The 20,933-nt window shown below is 52.5% G+C and overlaps 2 protein-coding genes across 4 annotated transcripts in view; both read left to right on the forward strand.

Moving 5' to 3' along the window:
* RAB26 (RAB26, member RAS oncogene family) overlaps positions 1-5,520 on the forward strand; it is a 33,724-nt gene extending 28,204 nt beyond the window's left edge. The window contains exons 6-9 of the mRNA XM_075165550.1: positions 1,415-1,480; positions 1,648-1,704; positions 2,154-2,230; positions 2,514-5,520. Coding sequence (XP_075021651.1) covers positions 1,415-1,480; positions 1,648-1,704; positions 2,154-2,230; positions 2,514-2,616 — 303 coding nt within the window. The 3' untranslated portion in view covers positions 2,617-5,520. The remainder of the gene's footprint in view (positions 1-1,414; positions 1,481-1,647; positions 1,705-2,153; positions 2,231-2,513) is intronic.
* Positions 5,521-7,218: 1,698 nt separating this feature from the next.
* The window catches only part of TRAF7 (TNF receptor associated factor 7), a 36,939-nt gene continuing 23,224 nt past the window's right edge, over positions 7,219-20,933 (forward strand). For 2 of the 3 annotated variants that reach the window (XR_012676149.1, XM_075165553.1), the window contains exon 1: positions 7,219-7,347. The gene's annotated coding sequence lies outside the window, so the exon portion shown is untranslated. Of the gene's footprint in view, positions 7,348-14,380; positions 14,420-20,933 lie in introns of all 3 variants that reach the window. The other variant, XM_075165554.1, reaches the window with a different exon arrangement.

Below are 20,933 nucleotides of genomic sequence, written 5' to 3' on the forward strand. Positions count from 1 at the left end.
TGCTTCCTGCGAGCTGGGACGGGCCAGCGGCGGCATTTTCCAGCGTGACAAGCTGGATGGCTCAAGGAGAGGTGTCTGCTGTAATGGAGAGTAGTGCTGGTTGTTAACCAGGCTGCGGGTCTGCACTGAGGTTGTGATCTGCAATGAGACGGAAAATCACTTGGAGGTTTCACGCTCCTGGGTAACGCGGCCCCATCCGCAGCATCAGCTCTCCCGGCCCTGCGGGGACACGGGAGGGACGGCTGCGGGAGGGACGGCCGCGGGGCACACGCAGCCCCTTGGGGAGGAACGAGCACCCAGGGTGAGTGCGAGGTGCTGGAAAGAGAGATGGAGGGGGAGAGGTGCCAGGAGGGAGCTGAGGGGGGTTGTCAGGAATGACCGAGTGTCCTTTGGACCAGCCCATCCGTGGAGCTGAGCACCCCGAGCCCAGCCGGGGTGTGATGGGGTCCTGGGGTTGCGTCTGCATGTGTTGGGCTCCCACATATTGTCAGTGACAGGTTCTAATCCAGAATCATCCCTCACTTCCCTGGCTGGCTGGGTGTTGAGTCTGGATGCTGCTGGGCAAGGAGCTGGTGGTGGAGCGGGGATCACCCGGCGCTTGCCATAAGCGCAGCATCGGGGCACGGGCTGCGGCAGCACTGCCTGCCCGGGAAGCAGCAAGCAGCCGCTTGCACTGCGGGGCCAGGGATTACAGGGAATTAGGGCAGGTTTGATTAGATTAGGCTGGATTAGAGGTCAGGGAAGCCACCCCATGGCTTGGGGGGGCAGGTTCAGCCACATGCTGGGACGAATGTGCTCGGCATGGGGGCAGCGCGTGCAGGACACGGGCATGGGGCATGTCCCGGAGCAAACCCTCAGCCTTATCCTCCAAAAGGAGGTTTAGTCTTAACGGCCCAACCGAGGGGGAATTTGGGTTGAAGTCCTGCAAGCGCCTGTGGTCAGGCGGAGCGAGCAGCAGGGTTGAAAGGCTGCCATTATCCTTGAAAATAGGGGCGTGATCAGCAGCCAAAGCGGGTCCCCCGGGGCTCGGTGGCACCCCAGGGCACCCGCTTGTCCGCAGGGCTCCCTGGGAAAGGGTGTCCCCAGGGCCGAGTCGCTGGCCACTGGCTAGCTTCTCCTGCCGAACCGCGGGGCAGAGGCAGCTCCTCTCCCAGGGTGCTGCTGAATCGCAGGGGATCTGCAGGACCAGCTGCTGCCTGCGGCTCCTGCCCTGCACCCCTGCGTTTCTGAGCTGGGCTTTCGTTTTGCATCTAACCCCCAGCCACCTCCTCCCTGTGTCCACGTAACACCCCCCGGCATTGCTCGGGGAAGGCAGCATTTCCCACAGAGGTGCCCAGGACCGAGGCGCACCCCATCCTCCTCCTCCTCCTCCCGGAGCTGTTGCTAACCCCTCTCTCTGGCTGTCTCCCTCCAGGCTTGGCTGACAGAGATTCACGAATACGCGCAGCAAGATGTGGTCCTCATGTTACTGGGAAACAAGGTGAGCCTGGCCCCACGGCTTCGCCAGAGCCTCCTCTTCCTCCCCTGACGGTCCCACGACGGAGCCGTGCGCAGCCACGGGCAGGGGAGCCTGGGAGGGACATGGAGGTTGCCTGCTGCCGACCTTCCAAATCATCCCAAATTGCTCTTTGCCATTACTGTCGGCAGGTGGATTCAGCCCAGGACAGAGTGGTGAAAAGGGAAGATGGAGAAAAATTAGCCAAGGTACGTGAGGTGTCCGCCTGCTGCAGGGGAGTCGGTCGTTACGTGCTCTGACAGGGGATGTGTGAGTACGACAACGTGTACTTGATGATGTACACCAGTGGAATGGTTAACTGAGACCAGGCTGACCCAAAATACGTCTGGGAGCACTTTGCTGTTCTTCCCTTGTCTTGCTCTCCTTTTCCTTCTCATCCGCTCTTCTTCCCCTAAGCTTCCACTAATGTTTTTCGCTTTTTTGTCCTCAAAAATGATTCCTGAACTTGTGTAAGAAACGCCTGAGCTCAGCTTTTCCTGCCCATGGCAGCAGAGCCCCTCTCCCAGGGCAGGGTATGAGCTCCGATGTCGGCCGGGGCTGCCAGGGCTTGGCGTGAGCCGGGAGCTCCCAAGCCTTTGGGGACACCCCAGGACCCCTTCGGGTGATGTTTCTGACACCGGTGTGTCTTGTCCCGCAGGAGTACGGCGTGCCCTTTATGGAGACCAGCGCAAAAAGTGGCCTCAACGTTGAATTAGCGTTCACAGCCATTGCAAAGTAAGTGACTGGTGCGGTGGCCGTGCTGCGCACCTCTCCCGCAGGGCGACAGCAGTCTTCGAGGTAAAGGCTGGCAGTGTCACCCACCTTTTCATTCCCTGGGCTCCCACCTCCAGCTCTTGTGCTGGCAAGCACTTACCATCTCATGGGAGCTATGAAGCATCTCATCAGGGGGAGCTTTAGCAAACCATCTAGACCAAGTCAAGTTCAACTGAGCTGGGCCAGACAGCTTAGAAGCAGGCAACGTAGACAGAAAAGTAACGTGTTTTTCCCCTTCCCGCAGGGAACTGAAGCACAGGTCCATGAAGCTGCCCAACGAGCCCAAGTTCAAGCTCCACGACTACGTGCAGAAGGAAGTGAGAGGCTCGGGCTGCTGCAGGTCCTAATGCGCTCGGAGCATTTGTACAGAGACTCATGCCAAGTGTTTGTGTGCCGCGCTCTCTCCTCGTGGACAGTGTGTGCATGTCTGTCCGTCGTGTCTGTATCTGCCTAAAAGATGAGCTGAGACGTGGGGAATGGAAGCAGCAGCAGAAAAAGCTCTCTCGGCCAGGGCAGATGCTGGCCAGGCTGCAGCCACGTGCCAGGCGCTGCTCCCCGAGCCCCCATTGCATCCATCCGCACCGCAAGCCCTCCGGCTTCCCCCGCCGGTTGCTCCCGCCTGGCTCGCAGCTGCTCGTCCCCACGCAGGTGGGAGGTGGGCGTTCAGGAAGGGACTGGGGTGGGCTGGGGTCTCGCCATCGCCATCGCTCCTTCCAGGGCCGGGGCAGTCGGCAGACCCGGCTGTCTCTACCCATTCAGCAGCAGCCAGGAACGTTATGAGGCTTCTTTAGTGTTAATAGGAATTATGACGTGACTAAGGGGAACGAAAGCCTTCTCCACACCAAACGTCTGGGTAGGAAAAAGTCCCAAATTCCCTTTTCTTTCCCCATGTACCTGGAATTCAGCTGTTCAGAGCCCTGGCCTGGGGCACACAGGAAAGACTTGCTTTTGAGACAACCATTTTTGCAGTTGCTTACTTACGTCTGTCCATCTTTCATGTGGTGTAACACACCTCCTCGACGAAGGCTTCTCCTCTTCCCTGCAGAAGACAAGAGCTTAGCCGTCTGTTTGAGTAAGCTCCTGCTACCCTATCTGTTGTACAGAGATTTCCTGAATGTTTATCTGTTTGGTAAAGGCTTTGGTTCTCTTACTACTGCCGTTTCTAGTACTTTAATTGAGAAGAAATCTAATGTATTGCAGCTTATTCTACATACCTTCATGTAACTGTGATAGTGTTTTTAGGCTGCAACAGTGCTTTGATATCTTCAAAGTTCTCTTGGGACAGCTCTTCCTGTTAGCTGAAGAAAGCTGGGGGAATGCTGTAGGCATTGATTTCACAGGTTTTAGGCTCTCCTGCCAGCTCTCTTGAATGGACTCCTCACCCCTTTGGTCTGTGTCAGGCATTTGGCTTTTTTTTTTAAAGCTGCACTTCTAAGTACAAATTTGAATTTGGATCAAGTGTTTGGCCTTTGGCAAGTTTCTTCTTTGAAGATTCCACGTGCACACCAGGTGCCCACCACACTGAACCTCCCCGCACTGCCCTAAATGGGCCACGTAAAATAAAACAACCCATCCTTCCCTCTCCAGCCAAGCACCAGCTCTCAGCAGTCGGTTCAGACGCCCCTGCCCCTAGTTTTGCCCGGGGTGTTAGCTCCAGCACTGCATTCCTGACGCGCACAAAGACCTTCCGCAGCTACTGCGCGTGATTCAGGCAGGGACTCCTCAGAGCTACGCTCCTCAGCGAGCAACAGTAAAATGAGCAGCTACTGCTTAAAGTGGGTCCTGCACAGTAACGGTATGAAAAAGGATCCTAAAATAAACCTACTGCAAACAGAGCATTTTTTCCTAAATAGCTTTTTAGGGAGAAATAAGTCTTTCAACTGTCTGATTTAAATTTTATTTAAATTATTTATTGAAAAACCATTCCTATAGGAATATTTGCAGCGCACAGCCTGGAGCAGACCCCTGCTGCCAGTGCCAGCACCGCAGGAGCGGGCAGGTGAGCTCCGCTGGCAGCAGCAAGCAGGGGCTGTGGCAGAATGGCATCAGGGCCCCCCCCGTGTCCCACCTCAGCAGCAGTGCTCCCCACAGATCCAAGGGGACGGCCAGCACTGGCACAGCTGCTCCCGCCGGAGCAGCAGCCGTCCGTTCCTCTGCCGAGACTTACTCTGAAATAACTGGAACAATTCTCTTCACCTTTACCCGCTCTAAAAGGTGGTAATGCCTGCTACAAGCGCTCTCTCAAGATTTGTTTGCAAGTAGCAACAGAACACAGGGAAAGTTCTGCACGTTACTCGGGCACTGTCAAGAAATGTGCAGGAGTCTGTAAGCTGTTTCACACGGCTTTGGTGAGCTTCGCTGTGCTCCTGTGGCTGCTACTTGACCAGTGTCTCCTACCTGAAGCTGCTCACCCCACAGCCACCTCCATTCTCATTCTGGGCTGCGCAGCGCACACTTGCTGGCTGAGGTGAAGAAAAAAAGGGAGTTGGGATTTTCTCTAGTCTTGAGCTTGCTAAGTGCCAGTGTTTTGGTATCCCAGCTGTGCGGGGAAGAGCCAGCCCAGCAGAGACACAGAACAGCTCAGACAGCTCCAATACCCGAGTCTGCCTTCGGCACTGCGTTTCCTCAGCCCGACCTTCGCAGCGCAGCAGCAGCCCCTGTCCCCAGACACGCTACCCCAGAAACTACAGGGAGTCTCCCAAAGGCAAAAACAACCAGCGGTATTCTTAATGCTCCCATCAGGTTGCTGCCTTCTCTCTTCCTCACAGGGCGGGAGAGCCTTGCGTCTTGCTGTCTTGAAGAAAAAGCTTACAACTCTTAACTTCTTTAGTGTGGGACCAAAACCAGTTTAAAAACTAATTTAAATAAGGAAGATGTAAATGTTACCCTCTGGAGTATTTTAAATATGCCTGTTGGGAGCTAACTCCACTGCAGCAGAGACACCACAACTGCGTTTGTGGTACTAGACCTAAACTTCAAGCCAGGCTCAACCCCCATCCCTCCCCTCCCAAGTCCCCTCCGTACAACTTGTCTCCCAAGGCCTGCACACTGACCTTGCCCTGAAGCTCTTCCTCAGACTGTTATTTGGCATCTTCTTACGTGGGCCTTTACTGCCACCAAGCGATGAAGAATTAATTGTTCAGTGCATTCAAACAAGCCAGAGGACTCGGCATTACATGCAACTTCTCATTTTTGCTGGCTCTTGTTTACAGCTTTTGTTTCATTCCTGTTAATAAAATTTTTTAATAATCTTTGTGGCTACAATGGTATTTTGATTGTCTAACATACACACCTGCACCGTTTAATCATTCAAAGAGCTCAGCTCATTCTTGAGCCCCCCTAGATCCTTCCATTACCGCCATGGGTGCAGGTGCTCCAATGCACCCCGCAAGAATTAAAGGCAGCGGGCAAAGCTAAGCTGCAGCGCACGTTTTAAGATGCTCTGGTTCCCTTAAAGTGAACAGTAATAGCAGAAATGGTCTGCTGGGTGCCCAAATGCAAACTTTAAAGTTGGTTTGTGGTTTTACGTGCCCCCAGTGGGATTTGTGAAAAACAGAAGCAAAACCAAAACAAATCTTTTGAAAACTTTTTATTAAAAAGCTAGTTAGCCTCAAGGACTCTAAGATTTCAATTAGTCGTCTACACAATCTGGCACTGCAGTTCATACGTACTGTGAGAACTGCTGTCTGTGACTCCTTTCAGTTACCCACACTACTGCACCCACCACCCGCCATTATGTTTACTTTAAGCTACTTTAAGTCGATGACTTTCGATTTCTTGTACTTTGGGCAGTTCTGCAGCTGCTTCTTTGTGCTTTAAAAAAACTGCTCTGCCTCCAAGTTGCACAGCATGAGAAACAGCAGCTTCCCCGTGTGATACAGCAATCCCAGACGAGACATTTTTTAGCCGTACTCGGAACTGCATCGCTTGCTCTGCTCCAGAACTTGCAGCCCACCCTATGCCTTGAATAGCAGCTCTGCCAAGGCCACGAAGTAGCTACTCCAGCCCCAATTTCACCCGCCTCAGGCCCACTCGTGCTTTCCCTGCAGCTGCAGATCCCAGAAGTAGCTTACGGGGATGTCTGGTACGCTAGAAATTAGCGATACCGCATTTTACCTCCTCGAAACCCCGAGACTAGCCCGCACTGCCTGTCCGGCAGCCTCCCAGCAGGCAGGGCGAGCGGGCGGGCACCCGCGGCCCGGGCACGGAGGATGCCGGTGTCCGCGCCGCACCACCCAGGCCCCGGGAAGGCCGCCCGCCGCCGGGCTCCCACGTCGCCGTTCATCGCCCACGCCTCACCCTCCCTCAGGCGGCGATCGCAGTGGCACCACGATCCTGTTCTCGCCGGTGCGATCCGGTTCCCGCCGGCCCCTGAGAAGAGAAGGCAGCGCGGTGAGAGCGGGCCGCACCGCCCGGCCCGGCCCCGCCGCGGCTCCCTCGGGCCTCAGCCGTGGATCGTCAGCAGGGGCCGCGGCCGCCCGCCGCCCTAGGACGAGGTGTCAGAAAGGCAGATAGGGATCATCACCGGCCCGCCGCCGTGAAGGGCCGCGCCGCCCGCCCGCTCCCGCTCACCTCATGGCTGGAAAGACCGGCCGCGTGCCTCGCTCCAGACTTTATAACTTCCCCGCGTCGCTATTGGTCAGGCTGCCTGCGCACACGGCCAATCGCGAGCGGTTGGCGTGATCGCCCTTCCGCCTCTCCCAACGCTCATTGGTCGCCGCCCTTCCTCGCTCCAATGGCGCCGCGCGGCGCAGCGTGGCCCGAGGCGGTGGTCTGCCGCCGCCTGATTGGCCCCTGGAAGAGGCCGAGCCAAGCCAGTAGCAACAGTGGTTGTAGCATAGAGTGACGGGGAAAGCGCCAATCAGCGCTGGGCAGCGAGGGCCGCTGGGAATTGTAGTCCTAACGTCACGGAGGCGCGGCGAGGAGCGGGCGGAAGGCGGCGTGCCGGACTACAAGTCCCGAGGAGCGCGGGGCTTCCGGCCCGGGCGGCAGCTGAGCCGCTAGACGAGCGGGGAGCAGGCCAGGGGCCGCGATGTGCCGGGGCCGGGCACTGGCGCTCCGGCCGCCGCCGCTGCCAGGTACGAGCCGGGCCGGGCTGAGGGGAGCCCCCGGCTGAGGAGAGCCGGCCGGGCCCGGGGCTGAGGGAGCTCTGCGAGGGGAAGGGCCGGGGCTGGGCGATGGGGACGGTGAGGGCCGGGGGCGCTGGGCTGTGGGCTCCCCGCGGAGGGCCTGCGCGGCGGCCCGGGCGGGCGGCCCCGCTCTGGAGAGGTGCCTACGGCAGCTCCGCCGGGCGCTGCAGGGCTGCTCGGGGCCGCTGCGGGGGCTGCCGCCCGCCTGGCAGCGCTGCCGCCGCTTCTGCCGCCTCGTGCCCTTCCCCCGTGGGCTTTGTTTTTTGTTTTTTAAACTCAGTGCAGGTGCCAGCGTGGTGTTTCAAGTGCACAGAGGAGGTCGTGTATCGCCTCCTGTGTTGTTCGGTCCTCGGTGAATCCTGTCCAGGTCTTGCGTTCTGCACCCCGGCTGCCTTCCCTTTGCTGTTTGACGTATCTCATCGCGGGGCGTGCTTAATTTTGTCTTTTTCTGCTCCGTTACTTGTCCGACTTGCGGCATGTGTTGCTGATGGTTCTCTCTTGATCTCCCAGTAACCTCATTTCCTTCTGTTTTGGTTTCACAACTTACGCAATATAGGATATTTGGTGGTAGATCTCTGTAGCTGCCCCAAGACAATTACACATCTCAGAGCAGACAGTGAAATTGCACGATCGTCCTTTCAGATATGCTGTTTAGTTCTGCCTTATTCCGCTGCCAGCTCACAGCTGCTGTTCCTCTGACAGCCTTGCTCTCAAACACTTTTCTTCAGTTTGATCCATGACTGTGACCTGATTGTCCTGTTGTGTTGCATGAAAGTCAGAAGTTAGGACTTTCTTTCAGTTCAGCTTGCTTTTGAGCTCTGTTGGTATCAAAGACAATGGCTCGGACAGGCTCTGCTGGGAGCCGATGAGTGTGAGAAGAAAGCTGGTACATAATTTAACCAGGTCTGATATGTACGTAGCAAGCCAGGTCCAGACTATTGTACCCCCTGGGGGGTAGGTGTGTTGTAAAGAACTCTGGCCTTGCGGGTATTTTTCAACTTTGACAATGTTGCCAAACACTTTGTTTCAATCCCAGCACTTTAATTTTGCCTCCTTTTTCATCGCAGTGATGTATTTTTTTCAGTCTGTCTTCAGCAGTTAGTGTTCCCATTAAATAGCTGTTGCATTTTGGCTTTGAGCGTTTGTCTGTCAATGACTCTTGCTTACAGCCACAACGGCATTTGTTGGGTGTGCAGGGAGAGGTCTGTGTGAGTGAAAGACAGTTCCAGAAAGCCCTTGCTGAGGGAAAGTAGCGTGAGAAAGTCAACCACAGCCATGACAGCCTTTACGCGGCTCCCTGGGAGTTGTGCGAGGAGGGGAGGTAGTTCACAGAAAGTGCGTTGTGGTGAAGATAACCCAATGCACCACCAAAAACGGTGGCTGCATTGCGTCGAGTACTGTACAGATGTCTACTAGCCACAAGTCCAAAGAACTGGCCATCACTGTTGACAAGGAGCGAGAGAACAGACAGTGCTGGGGAGCGGAAGATCAAAGAGTTTGGGGATTTCCTAAGCGTCATGCAGGAAACTGTCCGCACAGTCTGCTGGGTCCCCCTCCCAAGTCCTGGGGTCCCCCACTCTGAGCACTGCTGGTCTCAAGTAAGGCTGAGAAAGGCCAGGGTAAATCCAGCCACGACAATACAGAAAGCTCCAGCTTTGTGGTTTGGTTTGCTGCAGAGTGCAGCAGCGGATTGCTTGCAGGTGAAACTGCCCTGTGGAAAGGAGCGTTTCACGATGAGGGACATTAAATTTTACCAAGTAGCAGTGGGAAGCCTAAGCTGAACTGGAGTGACCAGAACATTCAGTCAGGGAACGCAGGTAGCTTTTCTGATAACACCCAAACATGAATTTTCACGATGTTGCTTGAACCCTGAGGAAGAAAATCCCAAATTCATAGTTTGGTTCCCTGACCTGAGGGATCACACGGTGATACCAGCCGCTCTGCAGCGTGAGAGTGGTGGGGCTGGACCCACAGCTGCCTGTTCCTGTGGCAGCGCAGCCTTAGATGACCTTAAGCCACTCGTGAAGCACCACAGGCGAGTTTGTGTCCCCTGACTGAAACCCTTCTGCGGTCAACCATTCCCCTCCTGGGGCTCCACAAACACAACCCTGCTGCTGGAGCTGCAGGGAGGCCCGTGGGCTCTGGGACGTTGCCGAGCACCGTGTGATGGTGCTGGTGCCTGCTCTGCCCTGCCACGAAGCAGCTGTATGTCAGCCAGGGTTGGTCCTGAGCATGCTGCGTGTTTTGCAGCTTCAGTTGACTTCAGCAGGCATTCAGCAGTTAGGCAGCTCGTGGGCTGAGTGTGTGCCTGTTCTGTGGGACCTTCCTAGCCCCCGCTAGCCATGACTGTGGCACTTTCTGAAGTGTGATCCTACCTGCCTCTCAGGTTATCTCAGCCAAGCGCGGCTGTGCCAGGAGAAAGGCGTTTGTGAGAAAATCCTTCCTGGTTTCACTAACTAAATTCTCAAATTATGTGGACAAGTTCAGTTTGTCAGAACTCTTCCCTCCCAATTTTTATGCCCCTTGTCTTCCCTTCCCTGGCTGTACTCCTCTGCCGTCAGCATGATGAGGCAGACACTGGCACATCCCCTTGCCCATGGGTTGGGTTGGGGGACATGGCGGCTGCCTGGGGCAAGGGAGGAGGCGGGTGGTTGCTTACAGGGGTTTGTGTCGCCCTTCTTTCAAGCTCAGCAACTCCCCCAGGAGTCCAGGGCGGTGGCACCCCAACGTACCCATTTACAGACTGCTCCCGCTCTGCCTTTAGCCTGAGTTCAGAGCTTCATTGGAGTTACCTTGCTGCTTTTAATGAGGTGTAAAAACTGCAGGAGGTGTATTGGGTGCTGGAGTGGGGTGCGAGCTCTCCACGCAGTGCTTTCTCCTGGGGAGCCTCAGCCGTGGGAGCACGTTGTTCTCCTGCGTGGGGTGGGTGTCCTGGCAGTAGAAGTCCCCCACTGTCAGTGCCTGTCTTTCAGGCGAGCCCTGCTCACTGGTCCAGGAAAGCTTTGCCTTTTTGTGGCAATTCTTAGTTAACTGGATTTCCCTAGATTGTCTCTACAAGCAAAGACTGTGTTAGGCTGTTTGATGTTCAGTATTAATGAATAGTTTGGGAACTATCTAAAGAGGGTGAGAAATTCAAACTCCCTTTAAAGAGAGCGATGGACCGTCCTGTCCCTGGAGACTTCTCTGATCAGAGGAATAAATCTGTGTGTGCTAGGAAAGTGGTTGTTTTTTCTGCACTAGCCTAAACCTCTTCAGTCTCAGAGCAGCCAGGGCAAAGCTGCAAGGCAGCGCGGAGATTGGCTGAGCTGTGGGATTTTCCAGCTGAATTTACATATCGCCCACTGCTCTGCATGCCTTTCTGTTTACATCACTTAAGAGCGATACACACATACACGCACACAGATAGCGGAAGAGACATTTTGACTGAGGAAAAGCCTGCCCACAGCTTAGGAACTTGGTCATGGTGGCGTCTTGCGGGGCTTTGCCGCTCTGTGCCAGTTTGGACGGCCGATGGTGAGTTTCCTCCAAGGTAAAGTGTTTGCCTTGGGTGCTGGATGTCAGGGCTGTGTCAGCAGTGTTCCCCGGGGGCTGCTGTGCTTTAGCGGTCGCGGACAGTAGTGAGAGAGGAACTGTTTTCATGCCCGTGTCTAGATCTTGGTGAAGAAGCAGGAGGTATCTGAGATCCAACACCAGTTTAGAAGTGGGTACCTGTTGCCTGTCCAACGAGCTGGAGCTGTATTATGCTGATTTTGTGATTTTTCAGAGTGACCTTTGCAAGGACGTGTAACGCTTGATTGCGCAGCCACCCAGCAAGTGTTTTCTGAGGTTGCTTCTGGTGGTTTCAGAAATGGGAAATCCTCGATGTTCTTTAGGTGAAGTGAGCAAAGAAGCCAAGTTTGTGAGAGGAGCGGTATCTCTCGCTGCCTCTCCCTTGGATCCTCAGTCATTGTGGCTACAGTACAGCTACTAATGGTACATTGGGGGAGTAATTTAAATCCAGCTTTCCTAGCGTGGTGTTAGCTGGTTGTGGAACACTGAGTGGTGCTTCTGTCTGAAAGTTGTCAGTAGATTTGCCACAGTGGAAGTGTCCACATCCACTGATTTCTTCAGGAATCAAGGATTCAATGCTTGTTTATCAAGGGGCATTATCACTAGTCTGATTGTATTTTGCCCAGCTGACATGCACTACAGTTTTCTCCCTTTCTCAGTCGCTGGTTAACACTCCCTAGCAGTGCGTGTAGCTGTCTTACGTTGTGCCCTCCTGCCTGTTCTCAGTGGCAAAGTCCGAGGAAACTGTACAAAAAAAGAGCAGGTGACTGAAATGCACTGGATTTTTTTTTTTTTTGTGAAGGAGCTGATGCATTTCAGATGTATCTTTAAAATGGACTAATTGCACCCAGAGGGCAAGCAAGAATGTGTCATGAAGTTTCAAAGCTTTGGAGGATGTTGGAGGGGGTGGAAGTGATATTTTGTGCATTTTGAGTAATGATTATGGGTTCATGTTTCTTATGACTTTAATCTGGAAGAATCCCATAATGTAATAGGAGTGGTTAAACCTTTCCAGAGAAGTACAGCCACCGGTAAGGCAAAAAAGCCCTCAGTGACTGCACAGCAATTGAAGAATGAAGTCGAGAAGAAACTTTGACCGCCTTGGGTCTAGCAGGGTGGCTCCAGGAAAGGAGAACGCAGAAGGTGAGACAAGCGTTCCTCTGCCTTCCTGGGGGGACATGGGGTGCAGCGTCTGCTAAAAGCTTAGTACATTTATTGGTGCTTAATTCCTTTCCCAGGCCAGCTGAGAGCAGGCTTTTGAACTTTGGTAAATTACCAGCCAAGGGTGGGACTAGAATGGCTGAGGATGGATTAGTTTCTGTTTTTTATGGGCCAGTCTCTCGGTCACAGCCTTGCTGAAGTGCTGGTGTCGGCACTGCGCAGGGCGGAGGTGAGAGGTGCGCAAGGGAGTTCGGCATCTGTTTGTACAGGGGTTTTCTGCGTGAGCTCGTGCTGCTCCTGAACTGATCAACCAAGGTTGAAGCCCTCCAAACAGAGGCTTTGCTTCCTCATGTACTGTCCTGCCAGGACAGAGGCTGAATCTCTCCAGAACCAGGCTTTGCTGCTGACCTGGCACATCTTAAGGGTTTTTTAAAATGAGTTGCAAGCCCGTCTATCTACCGGATTCCTGCAGGCCAGTTTGCAGCAGGGAACCAGCAGCAGAGCCTCAGCTAGTCCGCAGGACCCCATGGGGTCTCGGCAGCCGCTTGCTCCCTGTCAAGCAAGGCTGACGAGGACCAGTTAGCACCAGTTCTGGTATGATTTGTGTAGGTGACTATTCTTAGCTTTTGAACCGTGATGTCATGGAATCATAGAATAGTTTGGGTTGGAAGGGACCTTTAAAGCTCATCTAGTCCAACCTCCCTGCCATGGGCAGGGACATCTTCAACCAGATCAGGCTGCTCAGAGCCCCGTCCAACCTGACCTTAAATGTTTCCAGGGCTGGGGCATCTACCACATCTCTGGGCAACCTGTTCCAGTGTTTCACCACCCTCGTCATAAAAAAATTCTTCCTTATATCTAGTCTAAATCTACCCTCTTTTAATTTAAAACCATTACCCCTTGTCCTATCGCTACAGGCCCTGCTAAAAAGTTTGTCCCCATCTTTCTTACAAGCCCCCTTTAAGTACTGAAAGGCTGCAATAAGGTCTCCCCGGAGCCTTCTCTTCTCCAGGCTGAATAACCCCAACTCCCTCAGCCTGTCCTCATAGGAGAGGTGTTCCACCTCCCTGATCATTTTCGTGGCCTCCTCTGGGCCTGCTCCCACAGCTCCATGTCTTTCTTCTGCGGAGGGCTCCAGAGCTGGACGCAGCACTGCAGGTGGGGTCTCACCAGAGCAGAGCAGAGGGGCAGAATCCCCTCCCTCAACCTGCTGGCCACGCTGCTGGTGATGCAGCCCAGGATAAGGTTGGCATGATATCTTCAGAGATACCTTGCATCAAGGATACCTTACATCATGACCTGCCTTGCACAGAGGATATGGCCATTCCCTCTCAAGAAACAGCAGCAGGACTGAGATTTTTGTCTTGGAGGGGTAGGAGGTTGTTGGTTTGGGGGCTTGGGAGGTTTTTTTTTTTCTTTTTTCTTAAACAAATCCACAATTTAATAATGTGAAGGTCCCCGAATGGGTCTGTTCTTTGAGTGAGGATCTTTTGAGTTGAGGGAAAGATCACAAGCTGTGAAAGGAACAGCATGCAGCACTGTAATGTTAGGGCCAACTTTTAAAGCACCTTTTGATTAAGGGCCTTGTGTGGAAGAGCTCTGAGCATGCCTGTTTCTGCCAGCCTGGCCACCCAGCAGCGACCACGGAGGTGCTGAGCCAAGACAAGCCAATCTCGGTTGCAGGGGTCAGGCACTACCAAAACCTGGTCTGTGGCCTTATGCATAAGAAAAATAGTGTAGCAGGTGAATGCTTCCAGGTTTTCTAAAATGGAAGGAAAGCTTCGAGTGTAGCTTTTGTGTCGGAGAAACAGCATTGAACATTGGCCTCTGTTCTAACTTCTAACTTGATTTTAGGTTTTTGGGAAAAATGAGGTGCTTTGTTCCACCAGAGCAATCACTTTTGATCCAGTTACAGGCACATTTGAAAGTTACTGCTTGAGGTTTTAACACGAAGTATTGCAAAAAGTTTTTCTATCCCAAGGACTCATTATCCTTTAGGAAAAGCACCTAATACAAAACGATTTCCCTTTCTGAACTGCATTTGCACAAAGGAATGACAGTGTTCAAACAGCTGTTGAATTTGCTCTCTCAACTCTGCAGTCAATTGAAGCGCTGGTAAAAGTAGCAGCAATTAAAAATATAATTCTTATTTTTATTGATGACAGCTCAGTAAAATTATGGTCTCAGTTTAACTAGCTCAGAAAAGTTTGTATGACTTTTAAGAGCAATGCAAAAACTTGTAAACAGTAAAAAGATTCTTTCTGTTCCACAGAAGCAAAGACCCAGCAGATGGAAGTGCCATGCTCTGTTGGTAAGGCTGAACTTCTGTTCGTGTTTTATGTTCCTCTAGCACTGACCGCACCTCTCAGTGTATGACCCTGGTCTTAGGGAGGTCACCGGAACAGCGTCAGAAGTGCCCAGCCGGCTCAGAGCATTGGTCTGCCTAGCCCCAGTTCTGTCTTCGGCTGTTCCGCACATGGATGTTGTTAATGGAGAGCACACGAACCTGACCGCTTTCTACCATCCATTTGCCTCATATTTTCCCACCACTCAGAGTAGTTGGATTAGGAACTATGTCCCATTGATCATTTTGTTAGTCCCTGAAGGTTCCCTAACGGCACTGTGGCCTTCTTCTGAAGCAAAACCCAGAACTGCTACGCTACTCGGGAGACAAGTACATCAAGGCTTTATGTAGCACCCAAATGACACTCTCGCGGTTGTTCTCCACAGCTCTTTTGATGCTGCTCGGCATTTCGTTGGCTTGTTTGTCTGCTGCTGTCCTCTGGGCTGAGAATTGCAGCTAACTGTCCATGGAGACTCCAGCGTCTCTTTCCTGAGTTGTAGCTGCCGGGTCAGAGCTGAGCATCGCATAGGCCTGCTTTCATTATTTTTCCCTAGATGCATTGCTTGACATTTATCTCCATAAAAGCTCATCTGCAACCTTTTTGTCTCCTCAGTTTTGTGAGGTTCTTCTTGAGTTCCTTACCATCAACATGGTATTTGACTACTCGAAAGAGCTTGGCGTCATCTGCAAACTTAGCGGTTTCACTGCTCACTCTTTATTCAACATCTTCATCTATGACCTTGAAAAAGCTCATTCAGCAGTGGTTCTTGGAGGAACCCTTGTGTAGTCTTCTCTAACCTGAGGAGTGACCATTGAGCTCCACCCTCTGCTTCCGGCCCTGTGATCGCCCTGAGAGATCTCTATCTCGGTGATCTGCTCACATGCATTCTTATGGCCCGTGTTTTGCAAGTCAGACTAGATGCTGATAGTCCTCATCACCGTGTTCTTTAAGCCCTGTTAATGAAGTTTGCAAGCACTTATGAAATGAGTGCCATTTCCACCAGAGACGCTGACCGAGAAAGCCAGAGTGACTGTCCCATGGTTGTCTCTGTAGAAGAGTTAGCACCTGAGCTCATGAATCTTGTCTCATTTGTGCTTTGGTCTGAGACATTCCCTTGCAGGTTGCTGTGGGCCACTGAGAATCAGTTCACAGGCAGAATGTGTGGGCAACACCTCGCTACCGCAGAAGAACAAAGTGGACAGAGCCTGCCCAAACTGGACTGGATTTACTAGCCCTGTTACCTCCCACAGAGGAGCCCTGACTGTGTGGGAGATTGCGATACAGCCGAGGAAGGGAGCGTAGTCCACAAACGCACACCCCCTGCTCTCGGCACCTGCTTGCCTTGCCCTTGTCCTGTTGAGCTGGGCTGTTGGAGCAGCACGGTGCATTTTGGCTTTTGTAAGAGTATTTCCCCAGTGATGTGCCAATACTCTCAAGGATGTGTAACCCTTCCCGTTCTGGCTGCGGTGATGTAAAAGGAACAGAAGCTTGTGTCTTATGCCATAAATACCCAGGCTGTGAAATAAGGAAATTCACGTCACCCACAGCCTGTTCCCAGCCGGGGCAGGATAACCCCATGTCTGCCTTTCTGATGAGGCCAGCTGCACACATCGGCCTCGCTCTCCAGCAAACACTCCTGCTGTGTATGATTTTGCCAGCCCAGCAGTTTTCGCAGGGGTGAATAACCTTAGAGATAGCTTCAACGAACTGAGGGAGGAAAAAAAGAAGAAAAAAGCCGATGTAGGACATGTCACTGAGCTTTGTGGGCTGTTGATTGCGTAAGGCGGAGACGCTTGCAGGTTTCTTTGCAAAGAGACACTGTGCAGCGTGGGGCATTGCGTCTGCCAGCTGCTCCCCAGCAGTGCCACGTTTCAGCTGCAGGATCCGGTGCCGTGCCCGTGTCTCGCCCCGGAGAGCAGCCGGAGCACAAACCCCAGCAGTGCCATTGTACCTGCAATGGTGTGGTTCCTGCATTAGGTCCTAATCGGGACCAGGCAGGTTATGTGATGCTTGTGAAGGAAGGGATACTCTGCCATCCCTTCTCCTTATGCCATGTCCCCGCTCAAAGCCTTGGCCTTGATCTCGAGGTTGGTTGTAAAGATCTTTTGCTGAGTGTTGGGAATAGCCAGGGGGGTGCGTGTGTGTGCTCTGGGAGCTGAGAGGAGAGGAGACCCCCGAGGTACCCGTGCCGGTCCTGTCAGACTCCTCTTGTGGGCAAACTCTTCAGCACAGGCCAGAGGATTAGCCGGGCCCCTAGTCCTGGGGGTGAGTCCCCTCCCTGCTTTGAGGTGCAGTGATGGGGTTGGCAGCAGCATGAAACAGCTCTGCTGCTGATCTTGTTGGCCTCTGCAGTGGGGAGAAAGAGCACTGCTTTCCCCAGCTGTCTCTGCAACTACTGGTGGTTGGGTTTTTCCTTGCCTGGAGTACTAAAGTAGGAATTTTAAGGCTTTGCTTCTCGCCTAGTCTCAAAAGCCTGAGTTGATTCCTGTGGTGTGCAAATGCTGAAACCTAGCCCTTCCCCTCCCTCGCATCTGGTTACTGTCAGCCATGTGATTTAGCTAACAGTGGGTCCTCACAGCTTCCTTTTTCCAGGGTAGATTTTTTCCCTTCTTCTTTTACTGTCAAAACCACTAAAGTTGCATGTTAAAATAAAATTAATAAAAATTAACTCCAGGCAAGGAGAGTCTGGATCACAGGCTGGGTTCCCAAGCTGATCTCCAGATGCATGGGTCCATGCATGCCTCTCGGGTTTAGAGGGCAGCCCTGTGCTGTTGTGCTGGCGGGATACACAGGTTCTTTCAACAGTTCTTGTCTTTTCAGAGCAAACGGAGCCTGTCTTCTCACTGCAGGTGTCAGAGTGCTTCTGCAACCCATTTTGCTGTAAATCATAACCTGACCCTGTAGAGTCCTGGGCCGAAAAATTGGGAGAATGTTTGCAGCATGAAGGCTTCTGACCTGCCGCTCTGCGGAGCTGCTGAAGATGCTCAGGGGATTTCTGGATTTCTGTATTTGGTCCTCTGAGAAGGACTTAGCAGCCCAAAGGATTCTGCAACTTCCAGTAAATCTTAGTTTTTCTTCTAGGTCACAGAGTGCATGTGTTTTGTTACCCAAAATGTTTGATCCTTTCACTGTGTCACAATCTGTGTCTCCTCAGGATGTGGTTCCGCTCCTCTGCCGAGGAGCTCTGCCGTGGCCGGTGCCGGGTGCCCCAGGAAGGGACACCAGCCACCCAGGAGGGATGCTTGTCCTCCGGGTCTGGGAGCACAGGATGGTGTGGCTGACAGGGTTCAGGTGCCAAGCCAAGGTTCAGAGATCTGGTGGAGATTTTTGCAAGTGCTGTAGGAAGCTGGTATTAATGTCAACACCACCAGCTCTTTTCTACCTCCTTTTAACTTCTTTGATAACAGTTGGAAAAGGCCTTTCTCAGTACCTCTTGGAAGAGGGCTTGAGATGTGAAGGAGCTGTCAGACAGTGCTCTGGAGAGATGTCTGCTCTGTTGAAATGCTTCCTATATATGGTGGTTGCAGAGATTTGGGCTGAAATCAGATATTCATGTGGCGGCTGGTGTTCTGCAGCCTGGCTGATATTCCACTCGACATTTTTTCCATTGCTTGCATTCCTCTGGTTTCTGTTCAGAGAAGACACGAAGCAGGCTCCTTGCTGCTGCTTGCAGGTAGGTTGCTCCGCCAAGCTGCAGAACGCAGGACATGCTTATAAACAATGAGTGGAAAATCCCTGTATTACAGCCCATGTTCCCTTCCTCGCTTTGGATTTATTCAAGTTCTGTTGAATTTGGAAGGCATTTTGCATCCATTTCAGTGGGGCCTTGGGACAGGGTGAAATTGGAGATGTGCCTCCTTAACGCCTCTCAGCAGTAAGCAGTTCTGTGGCCTGCTGGGTTACCCTGTGAGCCGCACCACGGCGGACACTCCTAGCCTGCACAGAGGTTTCAAAGGCAGTTATTTAAAGGGTCATACTCATCCTTGGCTGACAGGCCATAACTCACTGATTGCAGTAGCTCAAGTGCCTGTATATCACCGTTTGTTGCACGTCTGATCCTACGTTTAATGATATTGCAAAACTGCTCAAACTGTTAATTGTCCTCATTCTTGGTTTTTCCCTCTCTTTGTGCTCCACAGTGAGTGCTTTCTCATTGCTTCTTTTTGAGTCTCCATCCGTTATGTTTGAAGGCAATACATACCCTGAAAATGAGAAGGGGATGAAGCTTTTGCCTGAGTCTTCAGACAGCCCACAATCCTCCATAAGGATGGGCTTCCTCTCTTTCCATCTGGGAGTGATTGTTTGCCTTAAAAACCCATTAGGAATATTTGATATGCCAGGTTCCTTAATGCTGTCATGACTGGTAAGGTGGGACCGTCCCCCCGCTTTTCCTTTGCGAGTAGTGCAGGATAGAAGGTGTTTGGGTAGATGCTGCTGAGGTTCTCTGAAGAAGGAATCATTAATTCATAGCCCTTCCGAAAAGCAAGTTCCTCTATTTCCACCCTGGGAGGAGGAAGGTGCTGAATCCCTTCTCCAGAGGAGATTGGTGAGTGTAGCTGTTACCATTAGACAAAGGCAATCTATATAGGAGGGGAACTGTAGGGATACATGCATCTTATTAGACACGAGATAATGCAACCTTGAGACATGAAATCACAGGAAATGTGGCAGTTTGTGTCATCACTCATGGAAGTACTTGCTTTGCATTAGTTATGAGGACTGCATCATCTGGAGGCCCCAGCTAAGGTGGAGACCTTTTTGTGCTAGACGCTGCACAAATATCCAAAGATTCTTTCATCTTCAGGCTTTGTAGTCCAGATGCGCTGTGCGGAAGAGGTAAACTAAAGAGACTTGTGCAGGGAGGAAGCAGAGAGCTCCAGTGGCTTGCCCAAGGCTGCGAGGGAGTGAGGGGCTGAGTGGGGTTCAGATCTCCTGGGGCCATGGCCAGTGTGTTAACCAAAAGCTTTGTCTGCCCTCTTCCCCACTACCCATTCTCCCTGTGCCTTCTGCTATCTGTGCTCTAAGGAACCACTGAAAGGAATAAAAGGATCCTGATGGCCAATGCCAAACTTCTTGCTTGCTGGAACCCAGCTTTAAACTCGGCAGGTCTCCATGAGGCAGCAGCACAACACTGCTTCATTCCTGCTGTTCTTGAGACGACTCCAGCAACTCTGCTTAGCATCTCCTAAGGGATCTGGCATTTGCAAACGGCCAGGACAGTGCTTTCAAATGTGTGGAAAACATTATCCAGATCCCTATTTTTAAGATGGTCTTGGGTTTGGTTTTGAGGTTTTGGTTTGGTTTTTGGTTGGGGTTTTGTTTTTTTGTTTTAGACTGTAACTTTTTTTCGAGAGTTTAGACCTGAGTAGTGATTCCCTGGGCTGTGCTGCTGCTGTAAGAACTGCAGCGAGCACGAAGTGCTGTGTCAGGCGTGGCTGAGCTGTCGGCCGTTAGCAGAGCATTGGCCAAGGACACTGAGCGTCGCCTTTGCGGTGTTTAAAATGTGAGTGCAGGGCGCGACTGGCCCTGTGTGCAGGCAGCCTCATGCTGGGGCTCGCAGGGGAGGTGGGTATGCTCTTGGGCTGGGACTAAGGAGGCCTTGGGCAAGTCCCAGGTCACAGCTACGTTGTGTGATCGTGTCCCTCTGTGAGCCTCCGTTTCCCTTTCTGTAAAGCAGAGAAATCACAGTGGTCTCCTTTATAAAGAGGTTGGAGATTTAGGACTTGTCACCTTCAGATAAGGGAAAACCAATTGCTAGGAACACCCAAGACACTTCACCTCCCGCAAAGTTGGAAATGTGAGCAGCAGGAGTGTGAAAGCCTGGCCAGAGCGGTGCCGTCTCAACTGGGGCCAGAAGCGGGCACGTCTGAAAGGGACCAGGAGCTCTGCGCCGGCCGATTGCAAGCATCTGCGGGGTGTTTCTTCCGAGGCGCTCTTCACTGGTGGTTGGCTCTTGTCCAGCAAAAAAGGATTTTGGTTGTGTCTTAGTAAACCATTTTTGGCCTGTCTGTCCTCACTGCAGATGTCTGTCTGGTCTGTCTGTTTAGCCCTTGGACTCTGCTGCTGGCAGTGAGAGGACCAAGACTTAACTATACCTTGGACAGAAAGGGGTCTCTTAATCAGGATCCTGCCTGAGCAGCTTATTCCTGGAGCACAGGGTCCCTGTCTCCTTGGGCGGGCTAGGACAGCCTGCGAGTGCAAGCAGTACCTTTCAGCTGCAAGGATGAAGGGGCAAGTTGGGAGGAGAGCTCAGTGCCCTGCTGAACCCTTGTCTCCTCTGATGGAAACTTCTGCTCAAGCCAGAAGCATCTCCGTATGATGGCAGAGAGGATGTGCAGCTCCTTCCTATGGGTACTCTGGCTCCAAAGGAGACTCTTTGAGAGCATCTTGTCAGATTTGCTGGGACAACAGCATAATTTTGTGCTCTGAAGCCAGCATCAGGTTTCAACAGAGGTTAAAGAAAGCAAATTCCATGTGTTT

This window comes from Calonectris borealis, chromosome 16 (genome assembly GCF_964195595.1).
Source record: "Calonectris borealis chromosome 16, bCalBor7.hap1.2, whole genome shotgun sequence".
Taxonomy (NCBI): Eukaryota; Metazoa; Chordata; class Aves; order Procellariiformes; family Procellariidae; genus Calonectris; species Calonectris borealis.